This window comes from Geotrypetes seraphini, chromosome 2, assembly GCF_902459505.1.
Source record: "Geotrypetes seraphini chromosome 2, aGeoSer1.1, whole genome shotgun sequence".
In the NCBI taxonomy this organism is placed as follows: Eukaryota; Metazoa; Chordata; class Amphibia; order Gymnophiona; family Dermophiidae; genus Geotrypetes; species Geotrypetes seraphini.
The window spans coordinates 349,604,709-349,622,818 of record NC_047085.1 but is presented as its reverse complement, the minus strand read 5'-3'; the positions used below and the strand labels follow the sequence as shown (position 1 = coordinate 349,622,818).

Here is an 18,110-nt window from a genome sequence, read left to right as displayed (position 1 = left end):
AGTTTTATCTGAATTAAGCTTCAGTCTGAATTCTGTGGTCCATTGTTCCATCAGGTTTAGTGCTTCTGTTGCCGTGGGGGTGATTTCGGAGGGAGAAGTATTGAACGGGATAATGATTGTAAAGTCATCCGCATAACTGAATAATTTTATACCCCGCTGGGCCAGCTACATGCCTAGTGATGATATATAGACGTTGAAGAGTAGTGGGGATAATGGAGACCCCTGTGGAACGCCTGATGGGTTTCTCCATGTTTTAGAAAGGTAGCAGTTGAAACGTACTTGATAGGTGCAGGTCGTAAGGAATCCTCGGAACCAGTCAAATACCTCACCTCTGATGCCGATTGCGTCTAGATGTGAAGGAGAGGAAAGAAACAGCAAATGCATAAGGAGACCTTGGAAACAGAGTTAAGACTTGAGCAAAGAGGGAGCAAGATGATTAGAAAAATAAAATCACCAGACAACAATGGTAGGAAAATGTTTTTATTTTCAATTTAACAATTGAAATAGTCAATTTTGAAAATGTACATCTGTTTTTATAATTTGAACTGTTCAGGAAGAAATGCATTTTATTCTATTTCTTTTGTGGTGTACTGTGAGCAGAGTCTGGCATATTAGGATTTCATTTGTGTACAATGTACTTTTAATTTATGGGTTTGTGTTTGAAAAAGGTTTTTCTGTTTTGTGCATGTGTTCTGAGGCCAGGTGTTCTGGTGGGGATAGAAGTTCAGAAACTTTGGTTGGTGTCATGGACCCAAGTAGGAAGATATTTGTTGATTCTCCTTCAGCTTTTTTGGACTCAAAACAGCCTCAACTGAAAAATTAGTGATTACTTGTGACACGTACATAACCAAATTTCTAATCTTAGGGTTCCTTGTATCAAGGTGCAGTAGGTGGTTAATGCGCGGAATACCGCACGTTCAACCGCCTTCCGCGCTAGTCGCTAATGCCTCTATTGAGGAGGCATTAGTTTTTTGGCTTGCCACAGGAGTTAATGCGTGATGAAATGTCTGACGCGCTAACCCCCGTAGCGCACCTTGATAAAAGGAGCCCTTAGTTTATAATCAAGTCAACCTTTTTTCCTCCTTTTATGGAAGAAAAAAAGTTCCCTTGGTCTATATTCGGATCGGTTTATATTCGAGCATATACAGTATTTATTAAGAATTTCTTAAAGCCAGAATGATGAATGTGTTTCATTTGTTGTAATAATAATTTTTTTCTTGTGTATTTGTTATGGCTTATATATATTTTTTTTTTCATTCTGATGTAATAATATTGGAAATTGAATAAATTTTAAAAAAATTTAAATTCTGGTCATAATGACTCTGTTGGTAGTTTTAGGACTCCTTTTACGCAGCCGTGTTAGCGGCTTTAGAGCGCGTGACTTTTAATCATGCGCTAACCCCTGCGCTAGCCGAAAAACTACCGCCTGCTCAAGAGGAGACGGTAGCGGCTAGTGCGGCCGGCGGTTTAGCACGCGTTATTACGCGCGTTAAACCACTAACGCGCCTTCGTAAAAGGAGCCCTTAAAGTTAACTGGTGGCTGTTCATCACTTCAATTATAACCAGGACTTTTTTTAAGGGGGTAATGAATACCAGCACCGCTACCATTGCTTGTATGTGAAAAATTCCTCTAAAAACATCCACCCTGGACCACCAATACTTACCACTCTGGTAACTCGCTGTGAGGATTTCTCAGATGATGAACTTGGTAAACCAGGAACATCATCTTTAACTTCATAGGTTTTTCTACTTCTGGTTGACATGCTCAGTTACTAATGAAATGTGCTACTGTATTTAGAAATTTAAAAATATACCACAGTACCACAGCAAAACTCAAACCCTGCTTTGAATTACATTACATTACATTAGTGATTTCTATTCTGCCATTACCTTGCAGTTCAAGGCGGATTACATCCAAACTAAAACAAGAATTGCATTCAAAATTTGAAGGAATAAAAAAGCGATGACATAAAATTTTTAAGGTAATGAAAATGTCGGGTAAAAAGAGTTACCAACGGGAAGAAGTCTTTAGGAGATAGGAATAGTGTGAATTGTGGGGATTTTAGATAACATTTGGTAAATAAGAATGTTAGAGAGAATTAAATGTATAGAGAGTGTTGGATATTGGGTTGGGATTGGTCGTGCTGGATAGGTTTTATGTATTTTTTGAAGAGTATGATTTTGGTATCTCTCTTGAATGTTTTCTAGTTTGTAGTTGAAGATAACAGAGTGGTAATTTGTCTGTCCAATTTAGCTGCTTTGGAGGCTATTAGGTTGTCATAAAGTTTTTTTCGTTTGACATTTTTGGATGATGGGTGGGAGAATAGTGAGTGGGTTCTTCTGTGTCTGGTTGAGGAGGATTGAATAAAAGTGAACTTACACTTATCCGATATTGGGTTTATATAGATGCTGGCACTAGATGTAGCAAGTCTTTCTTGCCCACACAAGTTCAGAACATGCCTAGAGCTAGAACTAACTGATGTTTGAATAAAGGGGGGGAGGGGAGTTGCTCACAAGCATTTCTCAGGCAGAAGATCAGCTGCTGATGTCATATTTGCCTGGACAAGTCCAATTAGCCAGGCGACAGTCAAACATTTAGGGATCCTTTTACTAAGGTGCGTTAGGGCATTAACGCGCGGAATAGCGTGTGCTGAATTGCCACGCGCGCTAGACCTTAATGCCTGCATTGAGCTGGCGTTAGTTCTAGCCGCATAGCGCGCGGTATAGCACGCAGTAAAATCCTGCGTGCGCTAAAAACGCTAGCGCACCTTAGTAAAAGGAGCCCCTAGTTGTTCTATGACTTTCTATTTGATTTCTGTATGACAATGTAACCCAGAAATTCTTTCACCTATGTCTAATATCATATTTTCTTATATGTATGTGATTAATCTGTGTCTATAGCATAATGTTAGCATTATCACCCATTTAGTACAAAATTACCGGTACAGTTAATTTTAAAGGAAAAATGGATTTTGGTGGTTCTTATGTTCATTGGCTTTGAGCTATCCCAGGATGGGCCTAAACAATTGTACAAAAAATATGTTGTGATCAAGCACATACAAATTCATGGGAAAAACTTCAATTAGTAAAGTTTCTCCAACGTTAGGTTTTTCTGGAAAACCTTAGTGCACCTATCCATCTCAGTTTCTAATAAATGGCAGCTCAACATTTTCAAATCTCTCCCTTTAGGAAGGAGACTCATCGTTGGCTTAGAATTCCTGTGTTTTCTTTGGATTCTTCATAAAATTGTCGTTTTTTTTTTTTTTTTTTTTTTTTTTTTTTTTTACAATGAATTTCAAAGGAAAGTTAAGACCCATGCCTCTTTTCACCTCTGCAATTTTTCCTCTTTGGAGTGTTCCCTAAAAGATCTTACACAGAAAAGAGTTAAAAATGGAGCTGTAAAAATGTTTTTTTTAGAATATCAGTCAGTGCACATCTGGCGTATGCATTATAAAGGATGAGCAGGCCAAGGTCATTTTTATTATCAAGTTATGGCTCTTTATTACTAGATTTTGCTCCCCCAAATAAGAAACTTTCCATTGAACATTAATCATCCACCTCTTCTCTAAAATGAATCTTCTCCAAACATATTAGTGAAAAACAAGAGGCATGAATCATAAAGTAGAAAGAGTATATCCTATTTCATTTTTAAAATGCTGCTGGTGAGAATATAAACAAACCTTTATAAAACAGAGAAATTCTGTACTGTTCTGTCAAATATTCTGTTTTACAATGAAGAATATAGACATAGTTTGGAAGTTGCTTGTTTGGTTGCTTTGTTGTTGCTCTGAATGACAATTCTTGAGCATAGCAATATCATAATATTGTATGCTTTGAATTCTCCATGAAAATCTCAGCAATCATCCATACAGATTTATAAAATCAGTGAAGATGATCCCCCCCCCTATATGGTAGTCTAGGTAGTCCTTTCCTTCCCCCTAGAGAAAGTCCCTCATATCTCTAGTTTTCTACCTCTCTTATCTCTTTTTAATGCAGTTCCTTTCTTTTAATATATTATATTGTAAACCGCCATGAACAGTTATATGCTATGGCAGTATATCAAATAAACATAATGGTGACGTTTCTGGATCTGGTGGATTACAGGACTGGAGGTAACATGGATTCACTAGAGGTAGGTCTTGTCAGACAAATCTGATCAATTTCTTTGACTAGGTGACCTTGAGAATTCGATAGAAGATGTGCGCTAGGTGTGGTGTATTTAGATTTTAGCAAAGCCTTTAACAGTGTTCCAAACAGGTGTCCAATAAATAAACTGAGTGCCCTCAGGATTCGCCCCCAAGTGACAGGCTGGTTGAGTGGAAGGCAACAGAGGGTAGTGATCAATGGAGATCACTCTGAGAAAAGGGATGTTTCCAGTGGTGTGCCTCAAGATTCTTTTCTTGGGCCTGTTCTTTTTAACATTTATATAAGAGATATTGCTGAAGGACTGTCAGATAAAATTTGCCTCTTTGCGGATGATACCAAAATCTGCAATAGAGTAGACACCCCTGATAATGTGAATAACATGAGGAATGACCTAGCAAAACTTAAAAGAATGGTCTGAAATTTTGCGGCTAAGATTTACCGTATTTACTCAAATATAAGTTGATCTGAATATAAGTCGAGACACCCCCTTTCCCCCCAAAAAGGAGGAAAAAAATGGTTGACTCGAATATAAGTCGGGCGGCTTAATATTAAAGTGTCCTGCCCTGTCAGCCTCTGCACCCAGCCCCCTCCCTACCAAGCTCTGTACCAGCCCCCTTCCCTTCATCCCTCCCCTGTCAGGCACTGCACTCAGCACCCTTCCTTCCTCCCCTCCCCTGTCAGGCTTTGTGCCCAGCACCCTTCCTTCCTCCCCTCCCCTGTCAGTCTCTGCACCCTTCCTTCCTCCCCTCCGCTGTCAGGCTCTGCACCCAGCACTCTTCCTTCCTTCCCCTGTCAGTCTCTGCACCCAGCACCCTTCCTTCCTTCCCCTGTCAGATTTTGCACACAGCACCCTTCCTTCCTTCCCCTGTCAGATTTTGCACTCTCCCTCCCAGGCTCTGCCCTCTGTACTCCCCAGCTCCCTCCCTGCCCTATCTTCATACCTCTGCCAATACCTCATGGAGGTGCAGTAGGTCCTCTGCCGATCACTGGTGGAGGTGCTTTCCAAACTCCTGCCCCGCTGCTAACTGGCTGTGCGATCCAATTTCCTCATCTGAGCGGCACAAGTGGCAGCGCGATTTGGCGCTGCTTCTCAGCGCTGAGTGGCTTCCTTACTCAGCAGGGATCGGTAGAGGTATGATAGGGCAGGGAGGAGGAGGGGGCAGAGCCTGCTGGCGGCAGCCTTAAAAAATTCTGGGAGGGGGCATTGACCTGAATATAAACTGGGATCCCCATTTTTCAGTTTATATTCAAGTATATACGGTAATGCTATGAAATGCATTTTGGCTACAAAAACCCAAGGGAATGGTACAGTTTAGGGGGTGAAGAACTTTTGGGCAAGAAAGAAGAGTGGGACTTGGGGTATGATAGTATGTGATGATCTTAAAGTGGCCAAACATGTTGAAAAGGCAATGGCAAACAGCTAGAAGGATGCTAGGATGCATAGGAAGAGGTATGGCCAGTAGGAAAAATAAGGTATTGATGCCCCTGTATAATACTCTGGTGAGACCTCATTTAGAATATTGTGTACAATTCTAGAGACTGAACCTTCAAATAGATATAAAACAGAATGGAGTCAGTCCAGAGGAAGGCTACAAAAATGGTTGGTGGGGACAAACTTAATGATCTCAATAGGTATACTTTGCAGTAAAGGCAGGAGAGGGGAGATATGATAGAGACGTTTAAATACCTATGTGGCATAAATGCGCATGAAGCGAGTCTCTTTCATTTGAAAGGCAGCTCTGGAATGAGAGCGCATAGAATGAAGTTAAGAGGCGATAGGCTCCGGAGTAATCTAAAGAAATACTTTTTTACAGAAAGAGTGGTAGATGTTTGGAAAAGACTCCCGATAGAGGTGGTGTAGACAAAGACTGTGTCGGAATTGAAGAAAATGTGGGACAGACTCATGTGACCTCTGTCGGACAGGTGGAAATAGTGGATGCTGAGGATGGACAGATTGGATGGACCATTTGGCCTTTATCGGCCATTATGTTTCAAGGAGGGTCACTTGAGTAGTTCTCTCACAGGTGATTTTACAAACTGTATGTCACTGAGGGCCTCTTCTATCAAACTGCGCTAGCAGTTTGTAGCGCAGAGAGCCACGCTGAATGGCCCGCGCTACTCCCGACGCTCATAGGAACTCTATGAGCATCAGGAGCAGCGCAGGCCATTCAGCGTGGCTCACCGCGCTAAAAACTGCTAGCGCAGTTTGATAGAAGAGGCCCTGAGTCTTCTTTAAAAATATATGTATATTTATTTACTTATCAGATCAAGGAATGCTGACACTATAGCATTATATAAAATCAATATCAAAATATTTATTAGATCCATTTAGCCATTACCTTTCACTTAAAGAGTAACACGGTTTAGCATTTGCACACCAACATAGTAGATTCATAATACCATCTACTGTATGTTTTTACTTTCACACAGAAGATAAATTAATACTTTGTCAAATCTCATATATCTACACAGAGCAAGCTGTGTACATTTATATATTTAGCACATAAGAACAAACTTGGGAATAATTTACATGTGTGTCCACCTATTCACATGTGCATTCCCATCTCCAGATAATATGATTGAGCACAGATGGGGTTTGTACATCAGAATATTTTGGATAATTACTGGGTTTAATATGGTGCAGTTCCCAATGATTGTTTTATTGAAATACAGATCCATAAATATTGTGAATATTCATATTCAAATGATTCACAATAATATGAACTGTTGCCCTCTGGGAAGGGTGATTTTTCTCTCTCACAAGTGTGATGGATGATATGTGTTTGGTGTGTTTCTGTCCTATAATTTCCTTGAATTGAAAGATGCTGTGCACATCTTATAGTATTGTGGTAGACGAGAAACTATGTCTGAGGAAATAAGATGTGGTGGGCCATGAAATTAGCCGGCATGGGCTGTAGTTGAAGTAGATGGCTGATTTATCAAGCTCTTTTTAAATGACAAAAACCTAGCACTGTTGTACTGTTATTATACAAGATTTATAATACAGGAAAAGTAGCCAGGGAGCTACACATAAACAAGAGTACCGGTAATTGTTGCCATGCAAATTATATGTATTTTTGTTTTGTTTCGGAACACTGTCTTTCTAAGAAAAGATGAAACTTGGATTAAGAAGTCTAGCACTGTGCAGTGGGCATGTTTTTTGTCGAAAGACGCTTGTCAGCCACGTAACCTCAAGGTTCCGAATGAGATCATGGAATGGAAGGAAATGTGTTTATCATGCTAATCGTGTGGAGCTTGATAAAAGAAACTCCACTAATAACCCAGTGGATACATAATTCATAACTGTTCTTCTGTTGTTTTTCTTTCGTCTCAGACAAACCATGTGGGGACCCTCCTTCCTTCCCTCACACCACTTTGCACGGTCACACAGGGTATGAAATGGGAGATGAACTGCTGTTTGTGTGTGCCGAGGGCTACGTCATGGGCAACCAAGAAGCTGCCTTCACCTTGCTCTGCAACAGCTGTGGGGAGTGGTATGGGCACGTACAGGCCTGTGTCAAAGGTAAGCAGGTCCAATGCAGTCATGTGGCCAGTCCTGCATAGGCCACCCACAGAAAAAGATTGAGTCAAATCAGGCTCTTCTTTCCACATGCTTGGCTGGCTCACTCAACCACGTTCCAACCACTTTTCACTGCTTTTTTTTTAGACTGACTTTCTCCTTTTGCTACAGGTCCAACATGTGTTATGAGCTCTATGTTTCTCTTTCATAGCCGATTAGTTTTCTAACAAAAATTCTTTTTGCATCCTTTTTACGAATGGGATCAAGCCTGATTATATTTACAGCAGAGCTACCAAGTTACTCAGTTCCGAGAGAGAGAACCTTTTTTTTGTCAGTCCCAGCTAGAGAATGACACGGTGGCGGTTTACCCGCGGCCACCGCATTTTAGCCGCGGGTCACCGCCGAAAACGGGGAAGAAAACTAGCAGTCGCTGCGGCGACGGGGACAAGGCCATTCACCGCCCGCGGGGCGGTGAATGGGTCTTGTCCCCGCAGTGAGGCATGAAGGATCGCGCGGTCCCCGCAGCTCACACCCGCCTGCCCAATCGATTCTAGTGTTTAGCCAGCTCTCTCCCTTCTCCTCACCTTAGTTTGTAGATTTTCTTTTTCGGCGACCCGCACGCTATCAAAGAGCCGCTGCTGCTCAGTTTTGATCTTCTGCTCTGACGCAACCGGAAACAGGAAGTTGCAGCAGAGCAGAAGATTGAACACTGAGCAGCCGCGCGTGTGCGGCTCTTTGGGAAAGTGTGCAGGTCGCTGAAAAAGAAAGCCTGCAAATTAAGGTGAGGAGAAGGGAGAGAGCTGGCTAAACACTAGGATCGATTGGGCAGGCGGGTGGGGGCTGCGAGGACCGTGCGATCACCCGTGTTCCCGGCTCAGACTGTAAGGAGGGAGTGAAAGGGAACAGGATTCTGGGCCAAGGTGATGAAAACGGAAAGAAAAACCCACAGCAGGAAAGAAAGGGAAGGACAGGCAGGTGAGCCAGATGCTAGAAGCAGGGGGGGGGGGAAGAAAGAGGGAAAAAAGCTAGATGGGGTTGAAAAGAAGAGACACACTGGTATGGAAGAGGAAGATAGGGGAAATCTGGACACAGGAAGGTAACAGAAAGAGGGGAAATTATGTGCATGGGGCATAGGGACAGAGACAAAAAGGGGACATGCCATGGGGATGGTATATGGACACAGGGGGGGGCAATGGCAGATACATAGGGGAGATATTAGAAAAGTATATAAAATCGTACCCGTTTGAGGCTTTTATGTATGCAGCGGTGGCGGTGACGGGGCGGTGAATGGGGTGGCAGTGGCGGTGACGGGGCGGTGAAGGGAATGGCGGTGACGGGGCGGTGCAGAGGATGGTGAGACGGGGACGGGGCGGTGACGGGGACCAATTTTTTCACCGTGTCATTCTCTAGTCCCAGCTTTAAACTTGCATCCTAAAGCATTGTGATAATTGTAGTACCCAATTATAGACATTGCAATTTGTGCTGCAGTCCCGGAATGCACCAGAATGGGGTTATTGGTCCAGGAAAGGTGTAAAATCTCCCCCTGGGTCCAGGAGGTAACGTCTGGGGGCTGTGGTCAGGAGGATGAACCCCAGGTGTACAGTGTGGGATAGGATCAAAACTCCAGCAGTAAAGGTCCGGAAGTTGCATCAGAGATGACCTTTTCTGCAGCCACACGTGGTTTCAATGCTCTGGCTGCTGGTAAGAAGCACATTTAGAGAAATTCCTTGCCGTGAAGGTAAGGGGCAGGGAGGGAGGAAAGGTTGGTTCTTCTACCATCCTCTCTGGGCTCTGCTGCTTCTGGTCCTCTCTGCAGTTCCAATTATTCTCGCCAAGTCCCGGTTGCCAGCAAAGAAGCAGCAGTGAGAACGAGTTTTTATCAGAGGAGTCGGATTTACCTCCAGAAACTCTGCCATAAGTGCCATGTCCCATCAGGAAACTGGGTCTCAGAAGCAAAAGGACTGAGGTCAGATTATATTTTTTGTGTGGATTGAAACCTATTCATATAAACAAATATTTTGTATAAGTTTACAATCTGCCCACTCTGTCCTGTCTGCTGTAGCCAGAATCTTTTGACTGTAGGGAGAAGACGCTGGGAAATGGGGAAGACAGAGTGGGGAGAAGATGCTGGAAGGGAAGAAGACAGAGATGCTAGACTATGGGGGAGCAGAGGGAATAAGTTGGGTGCCAGACCAATTGGGGGGGGTGAAGGAAGAGATACAGTAACAGAGCAAATGGAAGGCGAAGAAAGAAGACAGACAGTGGATGGAAGGAATTGAATGAAAAGATGAGGGAAGCAGAAACCAGACAACAAAGGTAGAAAAAAATTTTCTATTTATTTATTTTGCTTTAGGATAAAATAAAAATTTATAAACAAAGCCCTGCCAGCTGAATATCTCTTTCTCTAGTTCAGCAGCCAGAACTTTGATTTATAAGGAAGGAATAAGCTAAATATTGCAGTACTGAGGCTTGTATGGAGGCTACGGGGATGGGGCAGTGAAGGGGATGACGGGGACAGAATTTTTCCTCCGTGTTATTCTTTAGTTTTTATGTTCCTAATAAAGCTGTACTCCAGCACTTCTGTCACTTCCATCTTCCTGCAGAATCAGGCAGTTGTAAATCATGTCCTTTTAAAAATGTATTAATGGACTGCAAATTACTCTTGGATTCCAGCCAGGACTTTCTCCTTTCTAGATGCCATACTGCCCAACTCTGTGCCATTAGCTAATGTAGATCAGTGTCCTATTTCTGACGTGTCTTTGTGAATATGTTCGGGTTAGTACCAGCCAGAGACTGCGTGTTAGAATGAATGCAAATCTTTACGTGTTCACCACCATTGTGCTGCGACTCGCCTACTGTCCTGTTCCGACTGACTTGCTGTTTTGCTTCAAAAAAATGTCCTAAAATGCACAAAAGTAGACTGTTCACTTATTTTATTACCTTTGGCTCTGTGGCCAAAGAAAACATCCTGCATTCCTGTGTTTAATTCTGATGTGTCGAGTAACACATGAGAAACAAGTCATTCAAATCTAATTGCAAGATTATTAATCACAGATATGATATGAGAAGATAAGGCTGAAAAATAAACTTTGCTAATGTTGTTACAAACTATTAAGAAAACGTGTTTCAGAGAGATTTCTGAGACCTTAGTGTAAGTCTGCTCGCATGTCCTTACTGCTAAAGAGGGTTGCTGGGGTGTAGGTCTCCTGCCAACCTGGGAGGGGAGGGAGAATAAGATGGAAGGGTATAGTTTTAGGCTCATGAGGGTTAGACAGCTGAACGTGAATAAATCATAGTAACATAGGGCTCCTTTTATCAAGGTGCGGTAGGCGGTTAACGCGCGGAATACCGCGCGTTCATCTGCCTGCCATGCTAGTCGCTAACACCTCCATTGATGAGGCGTTAGTTTTTCGGCATGACGCGGGGGTTAGCGCGTGATGAAATGTCCGACGCGCTAACCCCCGTAGCGCACCTTGATAAAAGGAGCCCATAGTAAATTATGGCAGATAAAGACCTGAATGGTCCATCTGGTCTGCCCATTAGTTATTTTCATTAGAAATACATGATTAAGTTAACTTATCTCTTCATTGATATTTCTGGGCCAATAGACTAAAGTCCACCTGGTAATGTCCTAGGTTCCAACTGCTGAAGTTGCCGCCAAGCTTACTCCAGCCTATCCAGCCATCCGGTTGTTTGCAGGATATCTACCGTAAAGTCTTTATATGCAGATTGGATTTCCAACAATAAACATTTAATACCAACTTCTTCGGTAATGTATAAGTAGGGTTGCCATATGACTCCAGAAAAAAGAGGATAGATTAAGATATCCGGGTTTTATTTCCATTGAAAGCAATAGAAGTAAAACCCGGATGTCTCAATCCAGCCTCCTTTTTTTCTGGAGCCATATGGTAACCCTATGTATAAGGAAGGTACTAACATTTAGGCACCAAGGACACATGTAAATGACCAGAATACTGACTATGATGGGGGAATACAGGAAGTTGCTATACAATGTATCTTGGGGATTATATTAATAAATAGGCATTCTTACATAGTTGACAAAAACATTAATGCCTGTACAATATATAAAGGTAAATAAATTAAATGTTATAAATTAACAAATGTATTAGTGCTTAATGAATGTGCTCAGTACCCCCACTCACACCGATCATTTGGACTAAGACCAATGAGACAGAGGATCATCAATGCAACATTCTGTCCTCCATCACCATGCTCAAGTTCACTATTTTAATAAGAGTGCTGATGTAATATATTTAACAATGAAAAACCGCTTATCTGTATGTGGATGAGATTTGTAAAGCTGTTAGTTGTGAACGTCTTAAGGTCTCAAATGTTGCAGTTGTTTCTGTTCAAATGTCCAAAAAAGAGTCCTAAACAACAAAGTGTCAGTCACCAAAAAATGAAAAATAAATCACAAATAATCCAAAAATGTGTCATCCGTTGTAGATTACCAGGTCCAAAACAAAATGCTCATACTCTAGCTGTGTTCAAACAAAAGTTAGAACGTTAAGTAAAACTCAGTTCACCCCTTGACAAGGGATGACACGTTTTTGGATTATTTGTGATTTATTTTTCATTTTTTGGTGACTGACACTTTGTTGTTTAGGACTCTTTTTTGGACATTTAAACAGAAACAACTGCAACTTTTGAGACCTACTATCAGGGAGCCATTGCATTATACAATATGAAAACCTCCACAGTGGCAACTGTTATGTAAGAGGTCTTTTCATGAACGGGAATACCTATGGAGATCTGCATAGACGACAGAATACCCTTTATGTCACTTGTTATGAAACAAGTATGCACAGTGGCATAATAAGGGGGAGGGGGCAGTCCACCCCATGTGCCATCTTGGTGGGGGTGCTGCTACCCAACTTCCTTTCCTTCCCCCTCACTATCATGCTCATGTGCCCCTTTCCCGTACCTGTTTAACGGTTCGGGTGCGAGCAGCAACCCCAACCTGCTGCTCACGCCAGCATTAGCTCTTTCTCTGACATCACTTCCTGGACCCGCACCTAAGAAGTGACGACAGAGGAAGAGCTAACGCTGGCATGAGCAACAAGTTTGGGTTGCTGCTTGTGGCCAGGAATGTTAGAGGTATGGGGGTATGGGTGTATGGGCGCACAGTAGGATGGGGTGGGGAAGAAGCCAATGGGGGCAGGATAGGGGCACCACCACCCTGGGTGCCTCTCACCCTCTCTGCGCTACTGAATATGTATCTTGTTGAAGTAAAGATATTTCAGACCTGTGTACCATCCCTAGACCCATGGTCTTGTTGAGTAATTCAATAAAACCCTTAAGCAAATTTTGAGGAAGTTTGTTGCTAGGAATGGGAAGAACTGGGAAATCCTATTTTCCTATGTATCGTTCACCATCCATAAAGTGCCCCAGAGTTCCAACAGAATTTTCTCCATTTAAGTTACTCTATGAAAGCTGACCCAGGGAGATCATGGATGTTGTCTGAGAAACCTAGGAAGAAGAACCCAGTTAATGTCAAAACCTGGTGGGCTATTTATTGCAAATGCAGCAACATCTGAGGAAATAGGGAAGGCTGCAAAATTCTGCCTGGAGAAGGCTCAATTGTGACAAACTGAAACCTATAATTACATAGCAGTCCAAAGAATCTTCCATCTCGAAGACAGGGTTCTGGTACTCTTGCTTTCATCAGAGAGCAAGCTGCTGTGTAAATGACAAGGGTCCTATGAAATAGCAGAGCCAGTAGAACCCATAAACTAGAAGGTGGCGCAACTGGATAAATGGAAGAAGACGAGAAATCTTCCATGTGAATGTACTACAGAAATGGACATACATGATCATAGCACTGGTCCAATAAGATGACTTTGGACGACCTGAGGTCCCATCACAGTCCTTCAAGTCCTATATGGAGACCAGCTCACCATCATCCAGAAAGTAGATATGAAGCAACTGGATCACCAGAATATGGATAGTATCCCAAGCCAAATGCATCTTGTGTCCCATGACATTATCATGGGCTCTGGAGAAGTGGTTTGACAGTGTCCGTATTGGATTCCAGAGGCCCAAGAAAAGGTTGTGATTAAAGAAGTGGAAATATGCTTAATCTGGGAGTCCTAGAAAAATCTACCTGGGCATCCCTCCATCATACTAGCTCCTAAGCCAGATGAGAATATTTGCTTCTGCATAGACTTTTGGAAGGTTAATGCAGTTTCCAAACTCAAAAACATATCTGATGCCTACAGTGGATGAATTGATTGAAAGGCTGGAGGAGCTCAGTTTATTTCAATATTGTACCTGACCAAGGATTATTGCCAGGTGCCCCTTACACCAGCTGCCAGAAAGAAGACTGTCAAATCACGCCATGGTTCCTGAGTCTACAACCCTTTCGGTTTGATATAGGGCACCCGACTGGCCGGAAGCATCAAATGCTGACTTCCTCTCTCAACAGATAGACCCGTTAATACAAGTGCTCAACAGGGCAAGATTAAGCTGAGAAGAGAACGTGATGAATGATACAGGATATTGCCAGTTCTCCTCAGCATCACTCCTGCACAGAGCCACATTAAATCCTGCAGTACAGAGCGGAAAAGTGTGGCTCACTCAAGGCAGAGCAGAGAGGGCAAAGTTCAGGCAGCCAGCTAAAACCTGAGCACATTCAGTGGATTGGGAAGACCCAGGGATGCAAGAGGAGCCCTCCAACATATGTGTAAACAGTAGAAGCTTAATTCAAGCAGGCCAAGTTTTACCTTGGAACCTTGTGAATCTCTAATCCTTGAGGCCTGGCCAGAGTAAGGCTTGGTTTTGATTAACTTGAGAGGCAAAGTCTAGTGCAAGCTGAAATTACAAGGCCCTGTCAGGGACAGCGCTGCAGGAAGAATATTATTGAAATCCAAGATGTTTTTATTCTTAGTTTATGAAGCCTGTGAAGGGAACAAGCTTTTACATTCTTCTGAATATAAATATATAGGGCTGGATTTTATTTAAAACTTTAATAGCATGATTAAAGTTGTGTTTTGTTTTTTTCTACTGCAGCTCCTTGATACTCTGGGCAAGTCACATAACCCTCCATTGCCCAGTCACAAGGAAAATAAATAAATAAATAACATACTTTTAATCACACAATTAACATTTTTAATCAAAATGCAGCCCTAAAAAAATTAAAGAATAAAAAGTAATGAATTAAAGAATCTAAAACAGCATGCAGAATAGCTATAAAGAGCCTTACAGTTCAAAGCCTACTTCAAGATCTGCAAAAGTTTGAAGAATGGTCTAATGTTTGGCAGTTAAAATTTAATGCAAAGGCGTGCAAAGTGATGCATTTTGGAGAGTAGAAATTCGAGAAAGCCCTATGTCCTAGGACAGGGGTGGGCAATTAATTTTCCCAAAGGGCCACTTGAGAAACTTGGACTGTTTTGGAGGGCCGGACCAATAGGCTGAACTCAATTCTGCTCCATATTAATTCTTTATAAAAAGCAGTAAATTGTATAGTTTTGATTAGCTGCTACTGGTAGATGTTATGATTAGGCTATGAAAATGTGAAAACTGGCATAGTAAAAACACCAACAATTGTACTACGTGTTTGATGTAGAATTATTGTGTGTGATTCCTAATTTGCCATTGATCTCATGTAGAGAATGACACGGGGGAAAAATTTTATCACCGTTCCCGCCCCATGAGCTTGTCCCCGTCCTTGTCCTGTCCCCGTGAGCTCAATCCCCGTCCCTGCCCCATCCCTGCGCGCTCAGTCCCTGTCCGCAAACTCGGTCTCCGTCCCCGCCCTGCAAACTGTCAGATCCCATCCGCACAAGCCTCAAATAGTTATGATTTTATACTGAACTTATTTTATTAAAGTATAAAAAGAGACTATTCTGTACAATTGTCATTTTATAAACACAAATAATACTGAGCAAGGATCAACAAAACCCCTGTCTCCCCTCCCTTTCACAAATATCCCCTCCACTATTGTGAAAACTGAACAAACCAAATTACTACAGAATGCTACATAGAAAAATCAAGCTAACAGAATACTTCAATCACACATGGCAGGAATAGTGTTAGGGGAGAGCAACTAAGGCAACTACCCCCTGGTCAGAGAGAGAGCCCTAAGCCAGCTGGAAGCTAAAGAAGCAAAGCTGAGCTTTGCGGTCCCCAGTTATGTCTAATACCAGCTCTAGTAGGATACATATTTCAAATCTGAAATATTCTATTCACAAAATATAAAATAAATTTATTTTTTTCTATCTTTTGTTGTCTGGTAATTTTATTCTTCAAATCACATTAGACTCAGGCTTTGGTTTTGGGTTCCTTTTGGCTTCATCATAGGTAGGTAAAATAGGCGCAAGAGGAGCTGGGGAGGAGATGCCGAGTCTGACACGGGTGAGTGAAAAGTCTTGTCCCCATTCCTGCAGTAAACCAGTTGCAAATGTCCCCATTACTGCAGATTTACTGCGGTGACCACGGTTTACCACAGTAAACGGTCCCTGTGTCATTCTCTAATCTCATGCAGGCCGGTCAGGGACAGCCAAAGGGCCAGATGTGGCCTGGAGGCTATACAATGCCCAGGTCTGTTCTAGGAGGTAAGAGGCTAATAAGCAAAGACAGGGAGAGAGACCTTAAGGCAACAAAATACTGTGATAAGATGATGGCCGCAGCCAGGATGCTAGGCTGCACACAAAGAAGAGTGTAACCAGCAGAATGAAGGAGGTACTGATGCTATCTAGTTAAACAATTTTTATTTAGTCGACCTGTGTGCTTATTGCGGGCCTTTACATTTTTTTTGCATTTCCATCAGTTAGAGGCTGTTTATATAAAAGAATTTGGAGTGAACATTCTCTTAACAGGTCGCATGTTGACAAATGGAATTATTGCCTCTAATCAGATCTATTTCCCATTCACATTACAGAAAAATGTTTTTAAAACCTATGGGGCTCATAATCAAAAGAGAAAAATATCCAAAAACCGGCCTAAGTCAGCACTTGGACGAACATTGTCCAAATATGTCCAAGTGCCGATAATGAAAACGGGTTTTAGACGTATTTCTAAACGACCTAGGCCTTCATAGTGCTGCTGAACTACCAAAGTTAAACGGGGCGTTTCAGGAGGAGTGTCGAGGGCGGGAGTTGGGTGGGACATGGGCCGGCTTAGACCTTTAAAATTCAACCTCCAGACCATCATCGCCTGGCATAGGAAAGCCTAGTCATCCAGCACAGAGGCGGCTTAAGCCATCTTGGGGGTGGGTTAGGGATCTATGGAGAGGAGGACCCATGCCCATAAGCCCCTGTAATCACTGCATTGATAATGAAACATGCACATCCCTATACACCCCCAAAACCGTTTTTTACTGACATATAAATGGCTCCTGCAGCCATAAGAGCTATTGGGGCGGTAGATAAGTGGGTCCAGGGGATTCTGGAGGTGGTTTGGGGGGCTCACCATGACCTATAAGGGAGCTGTAGTGAGGAGAAGACCCTTTTTGTGAAGTTCACAGCAGTGCCCTGTAAAGTACCCCACTATTTAGGTGCCATGTCTGGGTGTTCAGTCCATCACTTTGCAGACCCCTCCCACATCCAACAGGGCTTGTTCTAGGTGTTTTTGACTTGGACAAAAAGTTGGACGAAAATGTGGTATAAAGATAGACGATTAGCGACTTGGACGATCAGATTGGCAGGACGTATAGTTAGACGATTTTCGAAACAAAAAAAATTTTGGACGTATTTTTCAAAAATGTGTCCTGGGCTGTTTTTTATTTTGGACGACTTGCGGCCTGGACGAACAATAGCCTGGAAGTCCAGAAAGACTATTTTTGGGGAAAAAAATTTTCACAGGAAGTCCACCTGAAAACATAAGACCGGCAAGCTATATTGCTTTTTAAGATTTTTCCACTCAGGGAACCCCCTCCTGATTGGCATGCTTCAAGTGCAACCATCTATAATTTTGTGATTTGTTAAGACCAAATTTATGTTGCAATCGTGAAAAGTCAAGCAGCTTACCATCAAATATAACATCCAAAGTACGTATACCTGCCTTCATCCAGTGTTTCCAGATGACCTTAAATCCTTAAAGGCCGCTCGGTGGTATAAATTAATATCTGGATTTTTGAATAAGAAACCAAAGACTGGTGTACGAGACATTTGGAGCATTGAGATAAAGCATCAAATTACTGCGTCTCAATGGCCACGAATTTGGGCTTGGAGGATGAGATGTACGGCGTCGGCATCTATGAGACAAATCTGTTTTGTTTTTTTTTGTTACGTAGAGCAGTTTGGACCCCAGTTCTATTACAGAAATTAGATAGCACTAAGTCTAATAGATGCTGGCACTGTCATCTCGAAGCTGGGACATTAGATCATTTACTATTCTATTGTCCATTGATACTTAGAGGTCCTTTTATCAAGCGGGGTTAGTGCGTTGGACATTTCATCATGCGCTAAGCCTCGCGTCATGCAAA

The 18,110-nt window shown here is 42.4% G+C and overlaps 1 protein-coding gene across 3 annotated transcripts in view; it reads left to right on the top strand.

Annotated features, from left to right (window-relative positions):
• The window catches only part of SUSD5 (sushi domain containing 5), a 100,340-nt gene that overhangs the window by 69,155 nt on the left and 13,075 nt on the right, over positions 1-18,110 (top strand). For all 3 annotated transcript variants that reach the window (XM_033930375.1, XM_033930374.1, XM_033930376.1), the window contains one exon: positions 7,481-7,669. In XM_033930375.1, coding sequence (XP_033786266.1) covers positions 7,481-7,669 — 189 coding nt within the window. The remainder of the gene's footprint in view (positions 1-7,480; positions 7,670-18,110) is intronic.